A 27832-nucleotide genomic window follows, 5' to 3' on the forward strand; every position below is an offset into this window, starting at 1 on the left:
GGTTCCCTTCAATGCGGAAGCGCATTCGCGAATATTTGCAAAATTGCCTAACATGCCTTATGGCAAGTGACGCGTCTAACAGATTCAAAGGCGAAACCAGCGTTTATTCCACCCCGACGGCTTCCATGCAAAGAATACACGCGGACCATTTCGGTCTACTACTCGAGACGTCCGACGGTTACAGACATCTGTTAATAATGATCGATTTACTCTCTCGTTTCACTTGGATAAATCCCGTGAAATCTATTTTGTCGAAAGAGACAATAAAAGTAATGAAATACATTTTTTCTATGTTTGGAAACCCTGCCGAACTCGTATCGGACAGGGGTACGGCATTTACCTCGCAAGAATTCGCAGAATTTATTTCGGAAAATAAAATAAAGCACCGGAAAATAGCCGTCGCCGCGACATGGGTGAACGATGCTGTAGAGAGAATGAATCGATTTATTAAGTCGTCGCTCACCAAGATGCTCAGCGAGCAATCGGAGTGGAAAAAACACGTGCCGAAATTACAATATATAGTAAACAATAGCTATCATTCGGGAATCGAATCGACACCCGCTAAATTAGTTTTCGGCCAAGATCAATTAAACAATTAAATTTCGATGCCGCTTTTGCTCAGTTTACACAGAATTTAACGGATCGATACAGATATCAAATCCGTGCGCACGAAAATCATACAGATAGCCCATCAGGTCACAAATAAGCTAAAGCAATATAATAAACTTTACCGAGATAGGCGATTGCTAAAGCCTTCTATTTATAAACAGGGCGAGTATATACTCATAAGGGACACACGGGTACGTCCGCAAAATTGAAAGCTAAATATAAAAGGCCGTATCTCGTCAACAAAGTCCTCGGCAATAATAGAAACGTAATTACCGACATACCGAGATTCAACTTAACGTCCCGCCCGATTAACACTATCCTCTCATCGGATAAAACGTTGGGTGAATTAGAACCCTCCGGCGAGCGAATTAAAACGTAAAAAATGTAAACCTTTTAATTAAGAAAAGTACCCTTTCGAGTCTTAAGATTAAGGTAAATTAGAGGTAGGATTATAGAAACATCGCGAAGGATAAAAGGCAAAATTATGTAAACTTTTTATTTAACAGATATCCATTTGATTATGGCAGGCTAGAATTAAGATTGTTAAAATAAATAAAAACAAATAGTAAAATTAAGATAAATCTAATTGGTGTAAAGACTGGCTTAAAATCTAAGATGAAACTCGATACAAAAGTACCAGATAAAAAGCGCAAAACTGACTATTAATAAGTTATATCAAATAAAGAAACCCTGAAATTAACAATTATACAAAAATATATTCAGTATTGCAGGGTAAACATCGAGGACTAACAAGGGGAGGATCAGGTGAGTCATCCTGGGATTTTGATCCCAATTTTTTTAGTTATCCTGGAAACGAAAAAAAAGTTTACGTCTCCCGGCGTTTGATCGAATAGGCCTTAGTTTCGAAATAATAAATTTGTAAAAATTGGCCATATCGCGGCGCACCATATGAGTCTTCCCGGTAACTGTTTTCCCAACCAGTGTAGTCGGCTTCATGCGTTAGGTGCTTGCTTCACAATCGTAAGATCCGGGTTTGCTCCCGGATGTGTGCAATATTTTTTTTAATTTTTTTAAATAAGTGTATTTATTTATCTTGATGATATTGATATAGTATGCAAATTTCTAAAATAAAAAATTTAATTTAATATCACTTTCTAAACATTAATTTAAATTTAATTTGAAGGATATTTGAATTCAAGTAATAATATTTGAAATAATAAATAGGTAGTAATAATAATAATATATAAGTTATTTGAAATGGATAACATATAAAGGCAACGTGTCTAAATTTTCAAATTGTTTAAATTTAACACTGGTATTCTTCTTCTACGATTAATTATTTTAAAAACTAGAATTTTAAAATACTGTTAATATTATTTCCAATTAAATTTTAAATTAAACAATTTGAAAATTTAGATACGTTGCCTTTATATGTTATCTATTTCAAATAACTTATATATTATTATTATTATTACCTATTTATTATTTCAAATATTATTACTTGAATTCAAATTAAATTTCAATTAATGTTTAGAAAGTGATATTAAATTAAATTTTCTATTTTAAAAATTTGCATACTAGATCAATATCATCAAGATAAATAAATACACTTATTAAAAAAAATTTTTTTAAATATTGCACACATCCGGGAGCGTATCTGGATCTTAAGATTGTATGCCTTTATATGTTATCTATTTCAAATAACTTATATATTATTATTATTATTACCTATTTATTATTTCAAATATTATTACTTGAATTCAAATTAAATTTCAATTAATGTTTAGAAAGTGATATTAAATTAAATTTTCTATTTTAAAAATTTGCATACTAGATCAATATCATCAAGATAAATAAATACACTTATTAAAAAAAATTTTTTTAAATATTGCACACATCCGGGAGCGTATCTGGATCTTAAGATTGTGAAGCAAGAACCTAACGTACGGAGCCGACTGCACTAGTTAGGAAAACAGTTACCGGGAAGGCTCATATGTATGTCGCGCCGCGGTATGGGCAATTTTCACAAATTTATTATTTCAAAACTAAGGCCTATTCGATCAAACGCCGGGAGACGTAAACTTTTTTTTCGTCTCCAGGATAACTAAAAAAATTGGGATCAAAATCCCAGGGTGACTCACCTGATCCTCCTCTTGTAAGTTAAAAGCAGGATGCCCGAGCTGTAAGCGTTATCTAGCCCACCGTGCGATGGCGCCAAATTACTACGTGCAAAATGTAACTCATGTAAGAAGCGCTCCGATCAGCTCCGATTGCCGGAACAATAGGCAGAGATTCCGGAGCTTGACACTCCCAATCGTGTCGGCGTTCTGAGAAGTTCTCAAGGCGCGAGAGTCTGTTAAGTCGAACAATTGTATCTAGTAAAATAGTGTCGTCAAGCCATAAATTCTGAGTCGTTCAATAAAAATAAATACCTTACAGTATTTTGTTCTTTGTAATATTTTTAGTATTTTTTATAGCGAAAAACCAAAAGTTAAATAATGTAACTTTGCAAAAATAGCATTAGATCTCTCTCTCTCTCTCTCTCTCTCTCTCTCTCTCTCTCTCTAAAGTACAAGAACACATTAAATATTATTTCCTTAAACAACAGTTCAAATTAATGCTATTTGAATCTCACCATTACGTGTAATTTCAAGTGAAAAATTTAAACTACTACCATTTCTTTATACTTTCCATATTAAGCACGGTAAACACTCGGATAAATAGTATCATGCTGATTATAATTTATCCTAGTTCTAGCGTATTTTCATTAAAAATACGAAACAATATTACGGAATAATATAGCACAGTATTACTGTAAATGTAAATAATGTCATTTAATACATTATTATAAAAAATAAATATGAAATCTAACATTAAAAAATATGTTGCTGCTGTAACTGTGCTTAAATTGATGATTTTTAGAGCGCAGCTTATTCCAAACATTAATCTTTTATACCGATATAGCCTTGAATCTGTTACAAAAGTAGTAATTTTCCTTGATTCCTCTTCTAATTCAATTTGATGATATGCTTTTTTAATATCCAATGTAGTGAACCAATTATTTCCTCCAATTACATTTAAAATATCCTCTAATACTGGTAACGGATACCTTTCCCGAATAATCGCTTCGTTTGCTCGCCGCATGTCCACGCATAATCTTATCTCACTGCTTTTCTTTACTATAGGAACTACTGGAGAGACTCACTCGGTAGGGCCCTCGACTTTTTCTATTATGTCCTGAGCTATTAAAGTTTTTATTTGTATTTCCACTTCCTCGCGCAATTTAAATGGAATTCTTCTCACGGGTTGTGCAATAGGCGTGTATGTCTTATCTATCGGTAATGTTAATTGGAAATCTTTTAATTTACCCATGCCTCTAAAAATTGGGTCTTGCTCTGTTTCAAAATCATTAATATTACTTATTTCCGGTCTTATCCGCAAAATTCCTAACTTCGTTGCCGTTTCATAACCTAATAGCGCTCTTCCTCTACCTTTTAATACTAAGAACGTCGCTCGAGCTTTCTGATTTTCTATCTCAATATCGCAATAAAATTCTCCTAGCAAATCTAACGCTTTTTCCTGACCGTACGCGTATATTTTTTTTCCGTTTTCCGTTTTTTCCGATTTACATTTAATATTCCGCGATTTACAACATTTCCACGTTTTCTCGTCTATTATATTACACGATGCCCCTGAATCTACTAGTAAGTTTAAAGTAACTCCTCCTATCGCGGCGTTAACACATTTACCGTCCACGGCGTAGATCTCTTTTCTTCTCAGGCTGAACGCATGCTTATTCTCATCTTCTTCTGTCTTCTCGTCGAGCCGTCGAACCCCTTTCCTCTGTCCGCTTTTCCTGTAGCTGTTGCTAGTTGTCTCCATCCTTGTCTTGCAAACCCTCGCGAAATGTCCTGACTTCCCACATTTACTGCAGATCCTCTCTCTCGCCGGGCACTTCTCATCTGTATATTTATGTCCTTTGTATCCGCACCGATAGCATTCGACGTTATCTGTTGTCTTCGTTGTAGCAGTCTTCACATGTTTTTTCTTGTCCGTTATGCGAGTCACCGCTTCGCCTTCCATGCCTTTCGTTTGCAGCGAGACTGCTTCCATTGTCTTTGCAATCTCTAATATTTCGTCCAATTTAACTTCACATTTTTCTAATAAATGTCTGCGTAATTTCGTTAAATGGCACTTCTCTATTATCTGACCACAGATTTCTGTATCTGCGTCTTCAAAATTGCAATTTTTTGCTTGTTGCCGCAATCTTGAAACATATTGTACCATTGTTTCCTCTGTGCCTTGAGACAGATTTCGGAAAATGTGTCTTTCATAAGTCGTGTTCATTTTCAATTTGAAATACGCTTCTAATACCTGCACGGCCTTGGTGTACGCTGTTTCCCCTTCCCCGACTTCTTCCGATGCGGAAGAAGTCGAGGAAAGGGATACCAGATGCTGGTATTGCGTAGAAAATGTCCTGCAGGTCAAATCCTCCATAGTGTAGCAACATAGCTTTCTTTCTCTCGTCGTCTTCTATCTTTTTGCTCACTAAAAACAGCTTGAACGCTCTTAACCAACGTGTCCACCTCTGGTACACATTTCCCGTCTCCGCATTCGGATCGAACGTCGGTAGATTTGTTGTTTCCATATTCATTTTCTAAGTCTTAATCCTTTTAGACTCAATCCTCGTCGTCAATGTAGTATCCTTTGGTATATTATATTCACTTTATTGCTAGCACTTCGATACAGGCTGTAACTCGTATACCACGTGCGTCCGGCTCGCAGCCATGCTAGTCTCTAATCTCTCGTCTCTACCTAATGCTCCTCTACGCGTACGCCTTACGTTTACCTCAGTAGCGTATCTATACACTATACTGGCGATTTACTTTGAATGTCAAACAGCTCTAATTGTTACTTGATTTGTTTAATCTAATTATCGTACAAAGTTTGTTGTAAAATACATATTACGAGAAAACGTATTACATACCCTGAATTCTATGGAATTATTAACTTGATTATGCAAATGTTTTGTCCCAATTTATTTTATATAATTCTTTAGTGTCTTTAATGCACATATCTATACCGTGAATACTATTTAGGAAGCCTTTTAAACTTTGGAAGTCACATCGTTCGTATGGTATATATTCTCTAACCAGAGTGCGGTATTGTTCTGCAAAAACGGATTCATTAATTTATAATATTCAACGGTACATTAAATTCTAGATCTGAATGTTTCATCAAAATGTACTTTTCGAAAAAGACCAGCATCTCACCTATATATGCGGAAAATCGGCTTTTTCGGAAGTTATTAATTTTTTGTTGATTAACTAATATCGGAATCGACCGGAACTCTTCGGAAAACGCTTTAATATGTTGAGAACTGTAGGAAAAGTGTTTTTTCCTGCACAGAACTCTTCGAAATAGACCAACATCTCACCTATATATGCGGAAAATCGGCTTTTTCGGAAGTTATTAATTTAACTCTAATCCAATGTGTTACGTGGATCGTAATTATTCCCATATAGTCAAGTTAGTCATTTATTTTAAATTATTTATGCCTGTTTATATGAACAACACAAAGATCTCTTTAAAATTTCTGTAGTAATTATCTTCTTAAATATTTATTGATACAATTAATATTTAATATTTTAAAATACTAAAATTATTAAAAAATGTTTGTAAATAATAAGATGCAAGCACACAAATGCATTAATAAAATTCTAGCTCAATGAGTTCCGAAAACACAAAGATATAAATGGCGAATTTATAAAATCTAATTGAAGAGAAGTTCAACTTCTTTAAAGACGACAAATATTTTTATCTGTATCTAAAAAAAAATTAATATGCTATTTTAACATGCTTAAATTAATTAAAATTTTATAAATTTGTAATTTTTGTACAACACTCATTATATGTAAAATAAAATAATCTTTGAATACCTATATTATATAAAGGTAAAGATTTGTAAATAAAAAACGAAAAAAATTAAAAATACAATCGAACGTAAGTTTGAGGACTTTTTTAATAATAAATGAATATCATATTACATGTTATGAGGTTTGTGTTATAGAAATGTAAATTTCTTTAATCGAACATTATCTCTTTTAGTAAAAATTTTAAAATATGTGCAATGAGGGTAGAGAAACGGAGAGACATGAAATAATGTAAGAAGGAAGAAGGAAGAATTGTGAGAGTGTAAAATAAATAAAAAATATAAAGCAGAAAGGAATCAAAGAAGGTGGAGAAAGTAAAGTTTTAAATAAAGTACGAAAGAAATAAAGTATGTAATTGTACACGAATTTGAAGGTTTCTTTAATAATGAATGCATATTATGGTATATTGACATTTTGTTTTAAGAATTACTATTTCATTAAAAAAAACGTTATCTGTTTTGGTAAAAATTTTAAAAAATGTGTGAAATAATGTAAGGAAGAAGAAAGAAGAATTGTGAGAGTGTAAAATAGGAAAAAAGTAAAAAGTAGAAAGGATTTAAAGAAGGCTGAGAATGTAAAGATTTTTAAATAAAGGACAAAAGAAATTAAGAATGCAATTGAACACGAGATTGAAGATTTTTTTAATGACCACGTATATCTCAGAAAATAAAATTTCAAAGGTGAACTTTTTACTATGATATCTCTGTCCGTAGAATACGGACAGAAAAAATAAAAACATTTACATTATAGAACTTTATTTATCGTTTGAGAGTATTTAGAACTGGTCGATTCAGAAGTTATTGAGATATGATAATCTCGTGTGCTTGGAAGTTAATGAGTCGTGTACAATATTTGTTTTTAATACAAAAATGCAATCGTATCACGTGCTAAGTATAAATGTTATTGTATATTAAATAATTATAAAATAAATAATTATAACATGTTTAAATTTTAAGTTTTGTGTAAATTTTGGTTATATAAACAACATAATAGAGTTATACATACGGGTATCTATTATAAGAATGTGATATTAACGTATACTACAATATTAATTTTATAGACATTTTTTGTAGACAATGATAATTTTATAGATTTTACTCTATCAGGAAACAATATCTTAAGTGTTTTTTAAATATTTAAAAAACATTGTCTATTGATAGAGTAATAATAAATCAAATCATATTCTATTTTTATTTATTCATAATCATCAAGAACATAATCTGTTATTTGTCATAGTGAACTCTATTATTCTTAATCATGAATATATAATTTTTGAAATTCTTATTATTTATATTTAGTTATATATAAACATGAAATTAAATAAATGGCGCGCGCGTAGCGCGCGCTTGTGTTGTTCTAGTATTGAAAAATATGCATTGAAATAAACGGTTATTAATACAGCTAATTGCTTATATACTTTAAATTAATTTATAATACTTTATAATATTTTTAAATCTAAATTCTCAACATTATTAAATTAAAACAGATCCAATAAATAATAAATAATTTGTTATAAATAGATGTATACTAACATTTGCAAATTTTAATATAGTCTCTTTTGCAAGTCCAGTAGAAACTCTTATTCTGTATTCTTTTCATTTGTTTTGGCGGATACAAGTAGGGAGTAAACTTACATTCATGGCCACTATTGCATCTGTAATATAAATTAATAACTTGAAACTTAATAAAAAATTATATACTTCCATAGATTTTTAGAAATAAACTGCATGTATTTACTGTGTGAAACATTTTTAGATTTCATAGATTCCAGAAACATCTGGGCTGTTTCGTCTTTGGGGCTAAGAGAGGCGTGCTTTAGCAAAGAATCAAAAAAATTAAACCAAACATCTTTATCCAAATTTACTATGGATAAATTTAGGCACTGAAAATCAGTATCAATTATTTCATGTCCACTAGGGTGCTTATAGAGTTTCCATTTTTCAAATATATCCACCAAATTTGTGTCAGTTGATTCTTTTAAAGCTTTGGTTCGATGAGCAGAAGTTTTTCTCCAATGGTCTAAAACCAAGGAGCTTAATTTTTATCTAGCCAGTCTAACGCTCCTTGAATATCATCTTGTATTGTTTTCACAAGATGTAATATGTATACGAATTATGTTATTGTAAAAGAATGATAATGAAAGTGTTTAATATGCAAGGTAAAAAATTATATAACATAAAAATATATAAATCAATTTTTACGAGGACACGATGCACCTTCGTGCTTCTTAAAAATTATTTGTTAAAAATAAAATATGTTTTTAATTTTAATTCAAAGTTCATTTTTTATTTTGTTTACACAAAAAAGTTACTGGGCTCAATGCTTCGACCGTTTATTTTTGCCTCATTTACTACCCTTCTATGCAATTTTTTATATTGACACTGACGGTTTCGCCACATACTAATTAACTTTTCACGAGCAGGAATGGATTTATTATAGAGAGAATTTTTTTTTTTAATTGGTGGCATAAAATACGTATTTGCTGCTTCAAATGGGAATATATCAACGATTATTTTAACAATCGCGTTTGCTACCGCGTTATCTAATCTATAAAATAAGAAATACAAGTAAAAATAAAAATCTATGGAATTAATCCAAAAATTTTCAGATAAAACTATTAAACAATATAAAATCAATATTTTAAAACAACTTTATCTATTAATTGTTTTAAATCTATACATCTTTTAAGTGTCAATATAAAGTCTTGTTTAATATTTTTCATGTCAAAAAGATTTGCTACATTTGTAATCCTCATTCAGTCATTATTTTGTTTTCGAAAAATATAAAAAAATTTTGGTTAAAAAACTAAAATTGTCCAAAAAAAATTTTTATTTGATCAACTGTAACTTTATTAATTTTTAGAATTTTTATAGATCTTAAAATATGTCTTAAATTCTACATATCATTATTATTTTTTTTTTATATTAAAAAGGATTATTTAATTGATGTTCGGGATTGCGGCTGGTCGAGCGCATCACGCTCATCGCGCGTGGCGGCTCTTTTCCCGCTCGCTCGGCGGAATGCTGCTGGTGAGCGGTGAAGCCGTGCTTGCCGAGTGGCGAATTCCTGGTTTTGACAAACAATAACAGCGAGCCTTCTCGAAGGATCTACGGACTTCGGTAACTGTCGTATTTACTGAATTCCTGCCGGGGTCTTTCGGGGAGGATCGCTGTTTATATAAGGAGAAAATCTCGGGCGCGGCTCGCAGTTCTTAGAGAGCAAATCGAGCGACTTGGAATCGACGCTGTAGGCCGATCTGCTTTGGCTAACCGGGCTTGACTTCTGGCCGTCCCCTCTTTTCGTTTCCCGCCGAATTTTCGTTGCTCTGCCTCTCACTCGCTATACATCTCCGCTCGCGCACATTCGCTGGTCCTTCGAGCCGGATTCTCTTGTTGCTGGTGCCGGTGTTGGAGTGAGTGCAGTGACGGTGAAGTGACTCGATAATCCTGCAAGCGGCATCCATTATTAGAGTGAAATGAGTCACCCTGTGGAAGATCTCGTGCAAGCACAGCACGACTTGTTCGGGTTGCTTTTGCGATTGTATGAGAATATGAAGAAAGCAGGAGAAGCTAATATCACACTCGGACTATTGGAAGCCCGCCTCCAGACGTTGGAAGGTTATTGGAATAAGTTCGTGACACGTCATGAGCAGTGCTCATGGAGTACGGGGACGACCTTGAGGAGCACGAGTATGTGACAGACGACTTGATGCTCAAGGCGGACATTTCTTATCACACGCAGAAGGGCAAGTATCTGGACGACATGCGCGCGATAACTAGTCCGGGCAAAGCGGCGGTCGCCGCGCCCGATGCTGCCGTCGCAGCAGCCGCTCCCGCCGTCGCGGTGGCGGCTCCCGTCGCTACGAAGTTGCCTCGCATTTCCATACCTCAGTTTTCCGGACGGTATGAAGACTGGCCAGCCTTTCGCGACCTCTTCACTTCTCTAGTAGTCCGAAACCCGTCCGCCTCGTCGGTGGAGAAGCTGCACTATTTGAAAACGAGCTTGAAGGGGGAAGCAGAACAGGTGACTCGACAACTGCCAACAACGGACGCTAACTTTGAGCGTACCTGGCGTGCCCTGGTCGATCACTATGAGAACAGGAGGCTCCTGGTGCGGTCCTACATCTCCAGGCTGTTATCACTGACTAAGATGAAAGGTGAGTCTGCTGTCGAGTTACGCAAAATCTATCATTGCGTGCAGACTACCTTAGGCTCATTGGAGGGGGTCGGTCGATCCTTGGCGCGGAGTAACGATCTTTGCGTGCAACTAATCACGGAACTTCTTGACACGGTGTCGCGGCGCGAGTGGGAGACGCAGCTCAGCCGGACGACGGAACCGCCGTCTCTCGATGAGTTGCTTGTTTTCATTAATCAACGGATGCGTACCCTCGAGTCTCTTGCACCCGCGAAGAGCGAAACGAACGCTTCCAAGGGCAGTTCGAGTTCTACCCGGTCGAGGACCGCGTTGCAGGTCCGTAAGCAGGACAGTCAGCGAGGCCGCTGCTTCCTATGCAATGGTGAACATTACGTGCGGCAATGCGAGAAGTATCTCGGGAAATCGGTGGCAGAGCGCAGGCAATACGTGGAGGCGAATAACTTGTGCGTGAATTGCCTCGGGAGGCATAAGTTATCCGAATGCCCGTCGCAGAAAACATGCTTATCGTGCAGCGAGCGTCACCACTCGACGTTGCATGACGCCTTCGTCGCCGTCGCTGCGGTCACGGTTCACGCCACAACACCGAGACCAGCTGCTGCTGTCACCACGCTTGTGATGACCGCGCGCGTCCGCGTAACCGACTGACACGGTGTCGATCACTTCGCGCGGGCTCTGATCGATCCTGGGGCTGAGTCCTCGCTGGTGACGGAGTCATTGGCGCAGCAACTCCGGCTGCCCCGTTCGCACACTTCTGTGGCGGTATTCGGGGTCGATGGTGTCCAGACAGGTGTTGCCCGCGGACGAATTGACTTGCGCGTCTCGCCTCGCCGGGAGGGCTCTCCGATTGTTGTGTCGGCACTGATCTTCCCTCGCTTGCCGCTCTACGAGAGCGATATGCAGGCCGACAGTACAGGGTGGTCTCATCTCGCTGGCCTGGCTCTCGCTGACCCGGACTTTCTGAGGGCGGACCCGGTGGACATCCTCTTGAGCGCGAACGTGTACGCCGCCATCCTCCAGACCGGGCTGCTGAAGGGCGGGCCTGGCCAGCCTGCGGCACAGCGGACATCATTTGGCTGGCTTCTCATGGGGCCCGTCGGCACGGAGACTCCTCCGCGTGCTCTGACCTTGCAGTGCCGTGTTGAAGACGACCTCGCTTCTCTGGTGAGAGGATTCTGGCAGCAGGAGGAGCTGCCTGTGGGACCCGCACCTCTCACTCCGCTCGACCAGGAGTGTGAGGACCTGTTCCGTCGCACGCATCGCCGTCAAGACGACGGCCGTTACATCGTGCGCCTCCCGGTGGTTGACCCGCTGCTGGACTTGACTGCTACGAAGCGCGCTGCCTTGCGCGCCCTCACCGCGACGGAGAAGAGGTTCGCTCGAGATGACCGACTGCGCGAGCTGTACCTCAACTTCATGCGAACGTATGAGGAGCTCGGACACATGGTTCGCTCGGACGCTGCAACGGGAGCCAGAGTGAGCTATTTACCTCATCATGGCGTACTGCGTGAGGCCAGCTCGACCACTAAGCTGCGCGTGGTATTCAACGGCTCTGCAGCTGGCTCCTGCGGAGAGTCGCTGAATCGGAGCCTCCTGGTGGGCCCGAATCTGTTACCTCCGCTCGCTGACGTCTTGCTGCGCTGGCGATTGCATCGCTACGTCCTGGCCACGGACGTAGAGAAGATGTATCGCCAGATTCTGGTCCATCCTGAGGACGGGGACCTCCAGCGCATCCTTTGGCGGTATAGCGCCCGGGATGAAGTAGCGGAGTTCCGCCTGAACACCGTGACATACGGCTTAGCGTGTGCGCCGTTCCTGGCCATGCGCACTCTCCGCCAGCTGGCCGACGATGAAGCGGACAACTACCCGCTGGCTGCTCGAGCTCTCTATCGGGACGTCTACATGGATGACGTCTTAACAGGTGCCTCGAGTCTGGAGGAGGCGTTTGAGCTACGCCGACAATTGACCGACCTGTGCATGGCGGGCGGCTTCCCCCTGCGCAAGTGGTCGGCCAACGAGACGCGAATCTTACAAGACGTTCCAGCGGAACACCGCATGCAGCAGGCACTGCGAGACTGGGGACCGCACGAGACACACGGTACCTTGGGCTTGCGGTGGCATCCCGCTACTGACGAATTTTCATTCACCATCCCTGCTATCTCTTTGACCGAGGTGACAAAGAGATCGGTACTGTCCTTTACTGCCCGACTGTTTGATCCTCTAGGTTGGCTGGCTCCGGCAGTGGTGCGAGCCAAGATCGCCTTCCAGTCGACTTGGCTGATGGGTCTCGGCTGGGACGATCCTCTCGACGAGGGGGCGAGACAACTGTGGCGCGAGTACGAGGCTGCTCTTCCCCGTCTGCGGGATGTACGAATTCCGCGACGATTGGACGCCGGTCTGTTGAGCGGTGACGTGGAGCTCCATGGCTTTGCCGACGCCTCTGAACGCGCCTATGCTGCTGTCACCTACTTGCGGACGGGCTCTGGTGCGTCCTGGAGGACCTGCCTTATCGCGGCCAGGACAAAGGTCGCGCCCTTGAAACCTGTGACTCTGCCAAGGTTGGAGTTGTGCGCTGCTACACTTCTTGCAAGACTGGCGGCGCATGTCCGAGCTACGCTCGGTCTTGACCGGACGGCGATGCATTTGTGGTCGGACTCTACGGTCACTCTGGGCTGGGTACGCGGCCACCCGACTAGGTGGAAGACCTTTGTAGCGAACCGCGTTGCTGAGATTCAGACCAGGGTCCCTGACACTCAGTGGCATCATGTGCCTGGCCCGGAGAATCCGGCGGACTGTGCGTCCCGCGGACTTGCGCCGGGAGAGCTGGTCCATCACCCGCTCTGGTGGCGTGGGCTCCAGGGTTGGCTCCAGGCGGAGTCGACGTCCTGGCCGGATGCTGATCGGGGGACTCCTGATGACGGCTGGCCGGAGGAGAGAGTCCGCGCGCAGGCAGCTAGGACCGCGTCCGTCGGCGTGGAGGAGCCTGCTGAGCTCTTGCGCTTCTCGAGCCTCGATCGCCTGCTGAGAGTGACGGCGTGGTGCAGGCGGTGGCTTCGTCTTAGACCGGTTGCTGCGCCGGCGGCCTTGGAGGATGGCCGGGAGCGACGTGGCGACGAGTTATCGGCTGATGAACTGGAGGAGGCAAGGATGGCTTGGGTCCGGCGGGTCCAGGCTGACCACTACCAAGTAGAGCTGAGCGTCGTGCGACGGGGTCTGTCTCTGCCAGCGTCCGGCTCTCTTGCACGATTTACTCCCTTTTTTGATAGTCAAGGTCTGCTGCGCGTGGGTGATCGCCTCAAACACGCGCTTCTCGCTTATGATGAGCGACACCCGGTGCTGCTGCCCGGGGACTCTCATCTTGCCAGGTTGGTGGTGGAGGACTGCCACCGGCGAACATTACACGGCGGAGTCCAGATGACCCTGGGGATGATTCGCCAGCGATACTGGATCCCCCGGGGACGAGCGGTAGTGAAAACGTGGCTGCGCCGTTGCGTGGTTTGCGTGCGATGGCGGGCCGCCATCCCCCGGTAGCTGATGAGCAGCCTCCCGCGGGAGCGGGTGACAGCGGGGAGACCCTACCTCGACACCGGAGTCGACTATGCCGGCCTGGTTCATCTGCGAATGACCAAGGGACGAGGTCAGCGGACTTACGAGGGCTTCATCGCGGTCTTCGTCTGCCTGTCAACCCGTGCCGTGCATTTGGAGGCGGTGTCCGACTACACTGCCGACGCCTTTCTGGCGGCCTTGCGTCGGTTCGTGGCTCGCCGCGGCCTCTGTCGTACGCTCCGTAGCGACTGCGGAACGAACTTCGTCGGCGCCGATGCGCAATTGCGGAGTTTTTTCGCCGCTGATAGCCCTGAGTTGCGTCGGATCGTCGGACGGCTTGCGAGCGATCGTATTAAGTGGCTATTCAACACTCCGTCAGCGCCTAATTTCGGCGGAATCTGGGAGGCCGCCGTCAAGTCCTTGAAGCACCACCTGCGGCGAGTGCTGGGGGACTCGACCCTGACCTTCGAGGAGATGAGCACCCTCCTCGCTCAGGTGGAAGCCTGTCTGAATTCACGACCGCTCCAGGCCTTGTCCGACGATCCTGATGACCTCGCCGCCCTCACGCCGGGTCATTTCTTGGTGGGATCTCCTCTTACGGCCGTGCCTGAGCCTTCAATGCGGGAGTTGCCGGCGAACCGCTTGACTCGCTGGCAGCTTCTGCAACAAATGCGTGACCATTTCTGGGACCGATGGTCCCGTGAGTATCTTCACTCCCTCGTCCATCGACCGAAGTGGCGGAGGGAGGTCGCAGATTATCGAGTAGGACGCCTGTGTCTCCTCCGAAATGAGAGCACTCCGCCGTCGCGCTGGCCACTCGCGCGAATCGTGCGGGTGCACGTAGGGGAGGATGGACAGATTCGCGTCGTCACTGTCCGGACGGCTGCGTCGGAGTCCACGCGACCAGTAGTCAAGCTCATATTATTGCCTGTTGGAGAGGGCGATCAGAACCAGGAGTCGCTTGACTAGCGCCGAGAGTGGTCTCCGGAAACGCTTTAGCATTTTGTTATTATCATTAATTCGACTAGCTAATCTTTAATGTCAGCATTTTTCTTGGGCAGCTTAAATCTAATCAGGAAAACAGCTTGCGTGCGGAGAGCCCTGCTGAATTTCGCTCGTGCCCCTTGTCGTCATTTTGCCTTTTGTTTGTCAACGCTCATCAAAAAATTTCAAAAAAAAAATTCATCCGCTTGTCACTATATCACATCGAGCTTCCAAGCGTCGCGTACTTGCAGGACTTCAGCTGATCCACCAGAATAGGTCAACCATAGGGCCACGCGAGGAAGTCGAATGCAGGGGTGCACGGTGCGAGGGAGGTTCGGGGGGACCTCGACCTGGACCGATCGCCCTAGCTCGGGCGAGGCGGGCGGGATGTTCGGGATCGCGGCTGGTCGAGCGCATCACGCTCATCGCGCGTGGCGGCTCTTTTCCCGCTCGCTCGGCGGAATGCTGCTGGCGAGCGGTGAAGCCGTGCTTACCGAGTGGCGAATTCCTGGTTTTGACAAACAATAACAGCGAGCCTTCTCGAAGGATCTACGGACTTCGGTAACCGTCGTATTTACTGAATTCCTGCCGGGGTCTTTCGGGGAGGATCGCTGTTTATATAAGGAGAAAATCTCGGGCGCGGCTCGCAGTTCTTAGAGAGCAAATCGAGCGACTTGGAATCGACGCTGTAGGCCGATCTGCTTTGGCTAACCGGGCTTGACTTCTGGCCGTCCCCTCTTTTCGTTTCCCGCCGAATTTTCGTTGCTCTGCCTCTCACTCGCTATACATCTCCGCTCGCGCACAATTGATTTAATTATAAAACAAAAATTTTTTGGAGAAGTAGCAGCCTATGTACATACACTTGAATTTCAAAAACGCGGTTTACCATATTCATATGTTAGTTACTTTAAAATATAATTTCAAAATAATAACACCTCAGATTGTTGATAGGTATATTTCTGCTGAAATTCCTAATCCAAACGAAAATCGTACTTTACATAATATAGTTATGAAACACATGATTCATGGACCTTGTGGCGATTGGTGTTTAGTAAATGGTTCAAAACATTATCCTAAGCCATATCAAGAAGAAACTAGGATGGATGAAGATGCTTATCCTTATTATCGTCGAAGAAACAATAATAAGAATTTTGAACGCCCTAGTGGATATGTAGTAGATAATCGCTATGTAGTTCCTTATTGTCCTATTTTATCGATTATTTTTAATTGCCATATAAATGTTGAAGTAATTTCAAGTATCAAATCAGCTAAGTATCTTTATAAATATATTTACAAAGGACACGATGCTGCTACTATCATAATTGTACCTGAAACAAATAATGTAATAGTTGATCATGATGAGATACGTAATTTTATAGAAACTCGTTATGTTGGACCTGTAGAAGCTTGTTGGCGTATTCTCGAAAAAAAATTACAAGATAAAAGTCATACTATATTTCGTTTACCAATCTATCTTCCTAACGAACAAAATGTTATAATTGAAAATGAAGTTAATGAAGAAGCAATGACTTTTGCTTTAAATCAAGTTACGATGTTAATTGATTACTTCTCTTTAAATTCTCGTGATGAAGAAGCAAGACAATATTTATATGTAGAAATTCCTCGCTTTTATACGCTCAAAAAAGAAAAAATTAATGGAAGAAGTGTAGCATATTGGGCCAAACGTAAAAATCATTACAATTGCATAGGACGAATATATTCCATTAGTCCAACACAAATAGAATTATTCATTTACGGTTATTATTACTCACTATAAAGGGAGCTACGAGTTTTGATGATTTAAAAACTGTTAATGGAGAAAAATGTCAATCGTTTTCAGCGGCATGTTTAGCTTTAGGTTTAATTGATGATGATGATGTATGGGAGCTATGAACGAAGCTGTTGGATGGATGATGCCTCGACAACTTCGTAGACTCTTTGTACGTATATTATTACATTGTCAACCCTTACATCCTGAAGAACTTTGGGAAAATTTTAAAACAGCAATGTCAGAAGATTATATTCGACATTTTGGATTGATACAAGGACAAAAGAAAGCATATACGCAAATTAATACTATGCTTTGTGCTGAAGCTAAAAGTCTTGCTGATTTTCCCCAAATGGAACAATTTATAGATAATGCTATAGAGAATGATTATATAACACTTGAAAAAGCTATGGAAGTTGATACTAAACAATATGAATAATTAAATAATAAACAAAAAGAAATAGTAGATTTCGTCTTAAACAAATTAGATACTAATAATCATGATAATAATTGTATTTATATCGATGGTCCCGGTGGTTCAGGTAAAACATTTATATATACTACTATATATCATTTAGCCAAAATTCGAAATAAACATATATGTTCAATGACTTTTACGGGTATAGCAGCCACATTATTACCAGAAGGAAGAACAGTTCATAAAATATTTGGATTACCAGTTTCATTATATGTTAATTCGACATCTAACATTAAAATTCAATCTAAAGAAGCTCATTATTTGAAAGAAACGGATATTTTTATTTGGGATAAAGCGCCAATTGCACCACGATATGCTTTAGAAATTATGGATCGAACACTGCGTGATATTATGAATAATGATTTACCTTTCGGTGGAAAAATTATTGTATTAGGTGGTGATTTTAGACAACTTCTTCCTATTAAAGTACATGGTACTCGAAGTGAAATCGTGAATCTTTCATTTAAATTTAGTTCTATTTGGAAATATTTTATAAATTTCTCTTTAACGGAAAACATGCGAGTTCTTCCTGAAGAAACTGAGTTTGCAAAATTCTTATTGGATATGGCAGATGAGATATTAAATGATTCTAATGATAATATACAACTTCCTGATTGTTGTATTACACCTATTAATGCCGATATTGTACAAGATATATATAGTGATTTAATACGAAATAAAAAATTTGATAAAATAGCGAAGTGTGTAATACTTTCTGCAAGAAATGTTGATGTTGATGAAATTAATCAACAAGTTGTTGAATTATTAGATACATTTGAAGAACGAATTTATACAAGTATAGATAGTACTGAAAATTGTAATGATAATGGCGATATTGGTGAAGCTTTGTTACCAGAATATTTAAATACTTTATCTCCATCATCTCTTCCACCTTATAAATTACGTTTAAAATCTAAATGTGTTATTATGTTAATTAGAAATCTTAGTATTAATGAAGGTCTTTGTAATGGGACTAGACTAATGATTATTGAACTTGCTGATCATTTACTAAAATGTAAAATTTTAACAGGAGATAAAATAGGAGATATTGTTTTTTTGAATTGTATAACGTTGTATTGTGAAAATATATAACCCTTTTACTTTTAAAAGAAGACAATTTCCGATAAAATTAGCTTTTGCTATGACAATTAATAAATAATAAAAACAAGGACAAACATTTGATAAAGTAGGAATTGATCTTCGCTAAGATGTATTTAATCATGGTCAACTCTATGTTGCTTTTTCACGAGTACGTTCCTGGGAAGCATTAAAAGTTTATCTTGGTAATCAGCGTGATAATAAACAAGTAAAAAATTATGTATATAAGGAAATATATATATGATCTGATGTTTTTATACTTTTTATAGTGAAAGATCACTAACGTTTATATACTATTTTATATTTAAAATTATATTTTTTTTCGCAAAAATATAATATATTTACACAATGTATTTTTTAATTTTTATTTTACATACAAGCTATAAAATATTAATCAGAATGAAAGTGATAAGACGAAAAATTGAGCTATTTCACGAATAGAAATATGGCAAACTTCGTACTCGAAAATAAAAATAATATAATTTGAAAACTTTAAAAATATATTAAATACAATTTGATATTATTAATAATATAGATATTATACTTCTTAAATTATATAATTTAGTAAAAAAAAATTGTGTAAATTTTATTTTCTTTATTTTAAACATGTTTATTTACTGGGACACTTTAATTACTTTCAATCAAGATTGCATACATAGAAATTTCTTTCCTTTAAACTTATTCATTTTGCAAGTATCACATATGCGAATACGCTATCTTCATGACAAAAAAAAAATGATTTTCTTTCTACGATAACGAAGCTTTTAAATGATTTCGAAACATATAATTAATTTTATGGAGAAAATTATGGAATCCGTAATCGAATGCTGCGGAAATATTGAATCACCCCCCTTGGGATGTTAGTGTTTGAATTTGAAAAAAAACGCTGAGAGAAAACAAATTATTTATTTCTTGTCAATTACAAGTTTTCTTCTTCAATTTCTATTTTGTCTGTTATATATCATAAAATTAAACAATTCATGTTACCAATGATGCATACTATTTCAACGATTATGTTATGTAAATGATCCGTTAAATATGTCCTTATAGTCAGACATTTACATGAAAATTGATTAATTTTAGGTATGTTTTATTATATTAAATTTTAATTATCATCTTTATAAAAATTTAAAGATATTTACAAGAAAAAAAACAGAACAATACAACAGTACCAAATAGAAGCTGGTAAAATATTTATAATGTCAATGAAGAACTTTAGCTTGGTATCTATAAACGTATTTTTCTGTCGGTTTAGAATAAAATGTTTGCATTTTAAAATACCTTTTTTAATTATAAAAATAATATATTAATAGAAAATAAAATTAAAAAAAATTAAATTAAATTAAATTTTAGCAGCGATAAAACCAGCAACTATACCATAATACCAGCAACAAATTTTATAAGTATATTTACTTATAGAATATAAAAATTTAAGTTTATTTATTAATTACAAAGATTTGTATTATTTAATTATGTGTTTCTCGTAACACATCGTTTCTCTTAACACATACACATACGAGGTGTGTTCAAAAAGTATCGCGAATTTTGAATTTTCGCGGGTTACGTATATTCGAATTTCGATCTTTTTGTGGCGTTATGTTGGTACTCATGTCTCTCACTTATGCCGACAAGCTCGGCCATTTTGAATGTTCACTTAATTGTTGACAGCTGCTTTGCTTGCACGTGTTTTGGATCGTCTTCGATTTTTACCTATTCAAAAAAATGGATCAAAGAACCTGTATCAAATTTTGTGTGAAAAACGAAATTAAGTGCGCGGATGCATTCCGAATGTTGACTGTGGCATACGGAGAAGCTACCTTGGACCGAAGCAACGTTTATCGGTGGTACAAAATGTTCTCAGAAGGCCGAGAAGATGTGAACGACGAAGAGCGTGCCGGACGCCCGAGCACTTCAACAACAGACGAAAAAATTAATGAAGTGGAGAAAATGGTATTGGCCAATCGTCGAATCACCGTTAGAGAAGTTGCTGAGGACCTAAACATATCGATTGGCTCGTGCCATTCGATTTTTATCAATGATTTGGGCATGAGACGGGTCGCCGCGAAATTCGTACCAAAATTGCTCAATTGCGACCAAAAACAGCATCGCATGAACATTGCTAATGAGATGTTGGACTCTGTCCGCGACGACCCAAATTTGCTCCAGAGGGTCATAACTGGTGACGAATCGTGGGTTTATGGTTATGACGTGGAAACCAAAGCTCAATCATCTCAATGGAAGCTGCCGCACGAACCAAGACCGAAAAAAGCGCGCCAAGTTCGGTCGAATGTGAAAGTTTTGCTGACAGTTTTCTTCGATTGCAGGGGCGTGGTGCATCATGAGTTCTTGCCACAGGGTAGAACGGTCAATAAGGAATATTACCTGCAAGTTATGCGCAATTTGCGCGAAGCAATCCGCCAGAAACGCCCGGATTTGTGGAAGAACAAAAATTGGCTTTTGCACCACGATAACGCCCCTGCTCACACATCGTTGCTTGTGCGCGACTTTTTGGCCAAAAACAACACACTAATGATGCCGCAGCCACCGTATTCCCCAGATCTGGCCCCCTGTGACTTTTTCTTGTTCCCTAAACTGAAGAGGCCCATGAAAGGACGACGTTACGCTACGCTTGACAAGATAAAGACGGCATCGAAGGAGGAGCTGAACAAGATTAAAAAAAAATGATTTTTTGAAGTGCTTCGAAGATTGGAAAAACCGTTGGCACAAGTGTATAATATCTCATGGGGATTACTTTGAAGGGGACAAAATAGATATTCATGAATAAATAAATAATTTTTGAAAAAACACAAAATTCGCGATACTTTTTGAACACACCTCGTACACACACACACACACACACACACACACACACACACACACACACACACACACACACACACACACACACACACACACACACACACACACACACACACACACACACACACACACACACACACATCTTTAGTTATACTTAATTATAACTGTATTACATACATACATATACATAAAGTTCATGTTAAATCAATAATAATAAAAAAATAAAAAAAATAGTTTTTATTAATTTATGCACAATTTTTCTAAACTTGATTAACTTTTTAATTTTTTTATATTTATTTAAATATAATATAATATACATTCACTATTAAAAGCTCTATAGCGCGCGCTTGTTTTGTTTTAGTATTTACAAAAAAAGAGAAACAACTGTACAGCTCTAACTGGAACAGGAGATAAAATGGTATAAAAATAATTTGTAAAGTATATATCACTTAAATTATCATTTAATAGTATCACGTATTGAATGTGTCTATTCGTTCTTCGTACGCTTTCCAAAGTTCTTTTTTATATTCTAAAGTGGCCTTCAGATAACCGTGAGGCGATTCCGTGATACCTCTACCAACGACTGCTAAATCGGCACCTGCATTAATAACCGATTGCGGATTGTTGTATTGCTGACCTAGACCGTCACCACTTTTAGATAGCTTGACACCGAGTGTTAATTGCAGCAGTCCGGGTTGCGCCAAGAGATTGGCACACTAGATCTACCACCAGATCGGAAGCTTTCTCTGCTATCGAGACTGTTCTCTTGACATAGTCACCGGTGGTTAATGCATCTTTGCACGACATCTCGGCAACCAGAAAAATACCGCGGGGTTCAGTGATGTTCTCCAAAGCTTTCTTCAACGCGTCAATGGTAGATGCACCCGGTACCGAATGAGCTGATTAAATCAGCCCATTCGGCGATCCTGTACAAGTCATGCCTGTACTGCAAGGATACCGTGTTGCCAATATCGCCAAACTTACGGTCCTCCATCAATAAAAATTTGTGTTGCTTCGCTAGTTCTTTAAGCCGAAATGAAGGTTTCGTTAAAGTTGTCTAAAATATCTACATGAGTCTTCAAGACTGCGATATGAGGCCCCACCACGTCCGCTAATTCCAAAATTGCGTCTATTTCCTTCAAATCGGCAGCCAAACAGAGATTTGTTTGCTTTGATTCCATTAGTTCCAGTAGCTTCGAAGTCAACGGATTTGTTGTTAACTTGGCGCGTTTACCATATGACAACTTCAATCTGTCGTCTGGTACGCCTACAAATAAAAGCAATAGATTTAATGATGCTAAAATAAAAATATAGTTCATAGCTTATAAAGTCATAAATTAGAATGTATACACACTTTGCATGTAAGTCAATATCTATTAAAAATATCTATATAACCTTGCATGGAAATGTTTGGTGCTTGATTTATTGCCAAGTAATTGTTAACATTCTTGACTAATTCAGGCGTAACCTTGCCAGCTTCGAGGAGGTATTTCATGAATTCCGTTATCACAAACAGACTCTTGACTTTGATTCCATGATTCTCGAGATACTTTCTGCCACCCTGCTCCCTATCGATTATTACATAAGCCTCTGTCACGTTCAGATTTTCCTTCTTCAACACATCGACAGTCTCTAGGACACTGCTACCACTTGTGATAATATCCTCAATGATCACGCAGGTGTCGCCAGGCAAGAAGGCACCCTCAATTAATTTCTTTGTACCATATGACTTTGCCTCTTTTCTCTTCATTAACATGGGGACTCCCTCCAGTGCCGATATCAAGGTGGCTAATGACAGTGCAGTGTACGGGATGCCACAGATTCTGTGGAAACTTTTGTAGGATAGTCCAGTAGTGTTCACAGAGCTTTCGCTAACTTCAACTATGATAAAAAAAATGAAATGATAATTTCATAATTATTTAATCATCTTAATTCCGTTAAATGCTTACATACTTACCATCAACTTAGGATGAGAAATTATCATCCGCAAGTCAAAATATATTGGTGTTGTTAGGCCGATTTTTGTCTTAAGTTCTCCGAATTTCACGGCCTGAATATCATATAATTCCACTGCTAATTCTTTTAAATCGACTATTTCTTTCGTCTCCATTTTGTCTGTAATTATAGCAACGTATTAAAAAAGATTTCTTTTGAAAAGTTAAACATTTAAAAGTGACTGTGAAAACAGTATCTCCGAAATATTCGATGAGCAAATTTAATTTTCAAATTTTGCTATAATCTTTAGGTATTATTACTATAGATATTTTTTAGAGATTTTATAGTAAAAACTGTAAGTGTTACGGGCAAAGATAGAATTTTAGAGAAAAATAAAATGTTAAATATATCTAACGTATATACTTCTTATAATCACTTGAGGGAATCACGTGCATGTGTTGCTTTAACGGTTGCGACTAATGGCAAAATAGAATTGGCAGGAAACTCGTTACGTTTATAAAGGAATGTTACTCAAGAAACTTGACTCCAATGTCATAAGACAAATTATTACAAAATTCTAACAAACGTTAGGAACTTATTTTATGAAGAGTATCATTACTGTAAAAAATATAATCCGTAATTTTTATAGTACCAGCATTTTGTACTAGATAACTCTTGCAGGATACGATTAAACAACAAAGCATGTACAATTGCTTACAAGTTACAAATAAATAAATAGGAGTCAATAAAAGTATAAATTACACAGGAAAAACTTCTATATACAATTATTTATAATTATATATATATATATATATTATATATATATATATATATATATATATATAAAGTTTTTTTCCGGGTAAAAAATATTTTTATCTTTTATTTATTTGTATCGTACCCTTCTAGAATTATCTAATACAAAACGCAGATACTATTGTACAAAAATTACGGATTATATTTGTTGTTTAAAATAATGCATACTTATAATTATATATATTTTAATATATGTAGGCATATTTTGTATGTAATCATATATAATTATATATAAATATATATGAAAACTATATGATAGTTACACATAATAATTGCACATAATTTTCTGTAATCATTATACATATACAATTGTTAAAAATGTAAAAGGTAAAATATTTAAAGTATGTAGAAATGTATACAGGTAGAGAATAGAGAAATAAAGAATAGCTGGCGAGCGCGTAGAATTGTGTGGATGGATGCATGGATTTTAGAGTAATATTGTAAACTAATGTAAGACCCCTTCTTGGTAATCTTTTGTAAGCTGAAGAGAAATATATATCTATCTACATATACAACTGTAAGCAAATATGTATGGTTACATAAAAATACGTAAAATATATATTTTAATGTTAAAAAGTAGAGTTTCACCTTTTTTATCGTGTGGTTTGCATAATAGTGTAATAAAACAACATTGAAGTAATGTACGTTGCTATTATTATGCTTCGTCAATGATTTAATTTAAATACTTTCATCTTTTATGTCGTCGTCAGTATACATATAATATTGTCGTGCTTAAATAATTGAAAGCTATGTGAAATGTATGTTAATAATAATTAAATATCTCTGAAACTATTTGAATAATGGAGCTGCTAAACAGACTTTAAATATTCGATGAATTATACTGATTTTTCTTTCATTTATAAGAAATATGACAAAAAATGATTATGAAAAGTGTGAAAAGGTGTAGAGATTTTCATATAAATTTACGAAGAATAAAAAATTAATTTTAAGGATTGGTGATAGGGGTAACTTGAACAACACGAATATTTTCATTCTTATCTATACTTAATCGCGTAGAGCAAAAGAAAATGAGATGCAACTTCGGTTTAAACGTTTTCTTATACGTGTCATCATTCTCGGTAGTTACTTAGTTGAAAAGAAAATGTACATTTTCTTCAAGAAGTGATTTCATCCCCTAAAGATGTAATTTGGTAAAAGCAAAAAATAATTTTGTGAACTATTCTACTTACACACAATATTTTTAAAAGTTTACTGAATTTTTGGGTTGCCGTTCGTCAATAAAATACCATTGCAATCAACTGTTCTACAGTCAAAATTAAATAAACGATATTTTGCAAAAATAATAATTTCTCTATTTGTAACAAAACGCCCCTCCACCTCGCGCGCACGGCCACTCCACTCCGTCCACCCGAGCAATACACCGGCAGAACGCCACGTGCGCGCACCGAGCTAACCTGCCGTCGCGATCACGCGGCAGCACGCGCGCCGCCCGTGGCGTTCGGTAACGCTCCCACTCCGGGCCAGCCGACCAAACGCACGGATTGGTCCGCCCAACCGTGCGTTCGGATATATAAGCCGGCAGTGGGAACGCCGAGACAGATCTTCCCGGTCCGCCGAATCCGACAGGTCGAGTATCCTCGACCGCACTCCGACTCCCAAGAGGACGAGAATACTCATCCTGACTCCCCTCGACGAGCATCCTCGTCGTTCCGGCTAGCCGAGTATCCTCGGCTAATCCTGTCATACCGAATACCGTACACAGCCAATCACGCCAAGCATCCTCGCCGTGCTCCGTAGTCGAGTATCCTCGGCGAATCACCGCCCACGACGAGCATCCTCGTCGAGTCCACAGGCTGGGTATCCCTAGCCAATCCCATCCGTCCTCTCCCTCGGGGAAGAATCTCTTGTAACCTAAAGCCTCGTCAGGGCATCCGCGTCCTGACGAGAACTTCGCCTCTTTTTGCACGAGGCGGCTCGGGCGAGACGCGGAATCGTCGCCGTCGCTCCGAACCCGCGTTCCGCGGCTCCCCGACCACCCCGGACACCGAGTCCGTTTCAAACCACGCGATTTAATTTAAGTTGGAGTTATTTCTATTCTTATGATTTCGTAGTTCTAGTACTTCAGTTCTCCTTATAAGTTAGAATTATTATTTGTCACTCTACCGTTTCATCCGTACTCTCGCGGTTATTATAGTTCTTGTAATTCAATCTTGGCTCCCGCCTAGCGCTCTCGTTATTCCACGCGTCCCCGTGCGCTTATCGTTACCAACGCTCGCAATTCCGACCGCTCAGCGGCAATTGGTCGTCGCGACCGCCGCAAGCCAATCGCGTCCCCGCTTAGGCTGGGTCCATTTGTCACGAGGCGTTAGACGCAATCAGCTATGAGGCTACTTGTAAATATCACATCCAAATAAAGATCTAATATGTTTATCAGCTAAATACCGAGTGCGATTATTATACCGAACCCGACCAATCCGGCGAGCTTATCCGCAACCGTATCCTGACTCCCACCGCACCGCACGGAAATCACCAGCGTTACATATTCATAACTCGTTTTTAATTGTACAAAGTATTACGTACATACTTTGATATCGCCAAAGATATTTGACTGATTCCAGCAGTCGAGTTCAAAAAACTCATTATTATTTTATTATTTCAATTATTATTATTATTAACCCTTAATCAAAAATTCCTCATATTCGCCTTGTTACATAAGTAAATTTTTTAATAGAAATGACAATAATATAATTTTTTTTTTTGAAAGTATGAATCTTTAGCTTTAAAACGCCGTATTGTAAAGTTTTTTAAAGTTTTTTGTTGCAAAGATATAATTTTTTTTTAAAACATGGATTTTTAGATGCCCAAAAATACCTCATACTTTCCATGTTACATAATTATAACTTTTTAAAAGAAATGACTTTGCCAAATTTTATTTTAAAAATGAGACTCTTTAGCTTTAAAACGCCGTATTTGGGAGTCTTTAAACGTTTGTTGTTGCGAAGATATGATTTTTTGAAGGAAAAGTGGATTTTTGCCCAATTTCTCATTTTTGCTTAAAGGTTTTGCTTTTATAACTTCACAATAAATTATTTGTCGGCAATGCCGATTATGCAGTCACACTCCTGAGATTTTGCACTTGTGTTTAAAAAAAAAAATCGTAGAAAAATATTGTTTGTAACCAAAGTTATAGCTTCTCAAAATTGAAAAAGTCTCCCAGATCCAACAATGTGTTTCCGTATTTTACAGGATCGGTGTGTTTAAGGGATAAAAAATTCTTATTTTAATATTCTTTGTACTATACTCATTTGTCTTTAACGCTCTTTCGCGTAATACGCGATGAACGGGAAAAATCGAGCGCATGAACAGGGTGCGTATAGCATGCATATATAAAGAGTTTATTATTTTTCAAGAATGGTACATAGGAATGACACTTTATTATATATGGTTGGATTCGTATAAAAATAAGTTTTAATTTGGCTGAAAAAAAAATTTTTTAATTAAAAAAAAACGTTGGGTGGTGAGGGTATTTTGTTAAACTAACAAAAAAAAATTTTTTTTAATTATTGTTGTAAAGTACTCTTCGAACCATTCAACTTTTATTTAGAACATTTTTTTCTATCTCATAGTTTCGACAATATTCGCTTGGAAAGAAAAAAACCGATTTTTTCAAAAGAGTGTTTCATCCCCTTAAACTGAAATTGGGCACGAACAAAAAATATTTTTGTGTTACGGATGAACTCCACTATGTGTACCCCAAATTTCAGATTTTTTTGA

The 27832-nt window shown here is 38.6% G+C and overlaps 4 protein-coding genes and 1 pseudogene across 4 annotated transcripts; 3 read left to right on the forward strand and 2 right to left on the reverse strand.

Moving 5' to 3' along the window:
* Window positions 1–3771: 3771 nt before the first annotated feature.
* On the reverse strand, window positions 3772–5067 carry LOC105193091. The gene has a single exon (XM_011157462.1). It carries the CDS (start codon window positions 5065–5067, stop codon window positions 3772–3774), a length of 1296 nt encoding a protein of 431 aa, XP_011155764.1.
* Window positions 5068–10160: 5093 nt separating this feature from the next.
* On the forward strand, window positions 10161–11303 carry LOC120357384. The gene has a single exon (XM_039447564.1). The coding sequence runs from the start codon at window positions 10161–10163 to the stop codon at window positions 11301–11303; it is 1143 nt and encodes a 380-aa protein (XP_039303498.1).
* A 249-nt stretch (window positions 11304–11552) lies between these two features.
* On the forward strand, window positions 11553–14186 carry LOC113004001. The gene has a single exon (XM_026135862.2). The coding sequence runs from the start codon at window positions 11553–11555 to the stop codon at window positions 14184–14186; it is 2634 nt and encodes an 877-aa protein (XP_025991647.2).
* Window positions 14187–14189: 3 nt separating this feature from the next.
* Window positions 14190–15170, forward strand: LOC113003998. Its single transcript, XM_026135854.2, has one exon. It carries the CDS (start codon window positions 14190–14192, stop codon window positions 15168–15170), a length of 981 nt encoding a protein of 326 aa, XP_025991639.2.
* Window positions 15171–21726: 6556 nt separating this feature from the next.
* On the reverse strand, window positions 21727–23459 carry LOC105203977 (annotated as a pseudogene).
* Between the last annotated feature and the right edge of the window lie 4373 nt (window positions 23460–27832).

Source organism: Solenopsis invicta, chromosome 3 (genome assembly GCF_016802725.1).
Source record: "Solenopsis invicta isolate M01_SB chromosome 3, UNIL_Sinv_3.0, whole genome shotgun sequence".
Lineage (NCBI taxonomy): Eukaryota > Metazoa > Arthropoda > Insecta > Hymenoptera > Formicidae > Solenopsis > Solenopsis invicta.

Excerpts from the sequence above, each read along its gene's own strand:
- LOC105193091 (XM_011157462.1), bottom strand. The coding sequence starts at position 5,067 with ATGGAGGATTTGACCTGCAGGACATTTTCTACGCAATACCAGCATCTG.
- LOC120357384 (XM_039447564.1), top strand. The coding sequence starts at position 10,161 with ATGGAGTACGGGGACGACCTTGAGGAGCACGAGTATGTGACAGACGAC.
- LOC113004001 (XM_026135862.2), top strand. The coding sequence starts at position 11,553 with ATGCAGGCCGACAGTACAGGGTGGTCTCATCTCGCTGGCCTGGCTCTC.
- LOC113003998 (XM_026135854.2), top strand. The coding sequence starts at position 14,190 with ATGAGCAGCCTCCCGCGGGAGCGGGTGACAGCGGGGAGACCCTACCTC.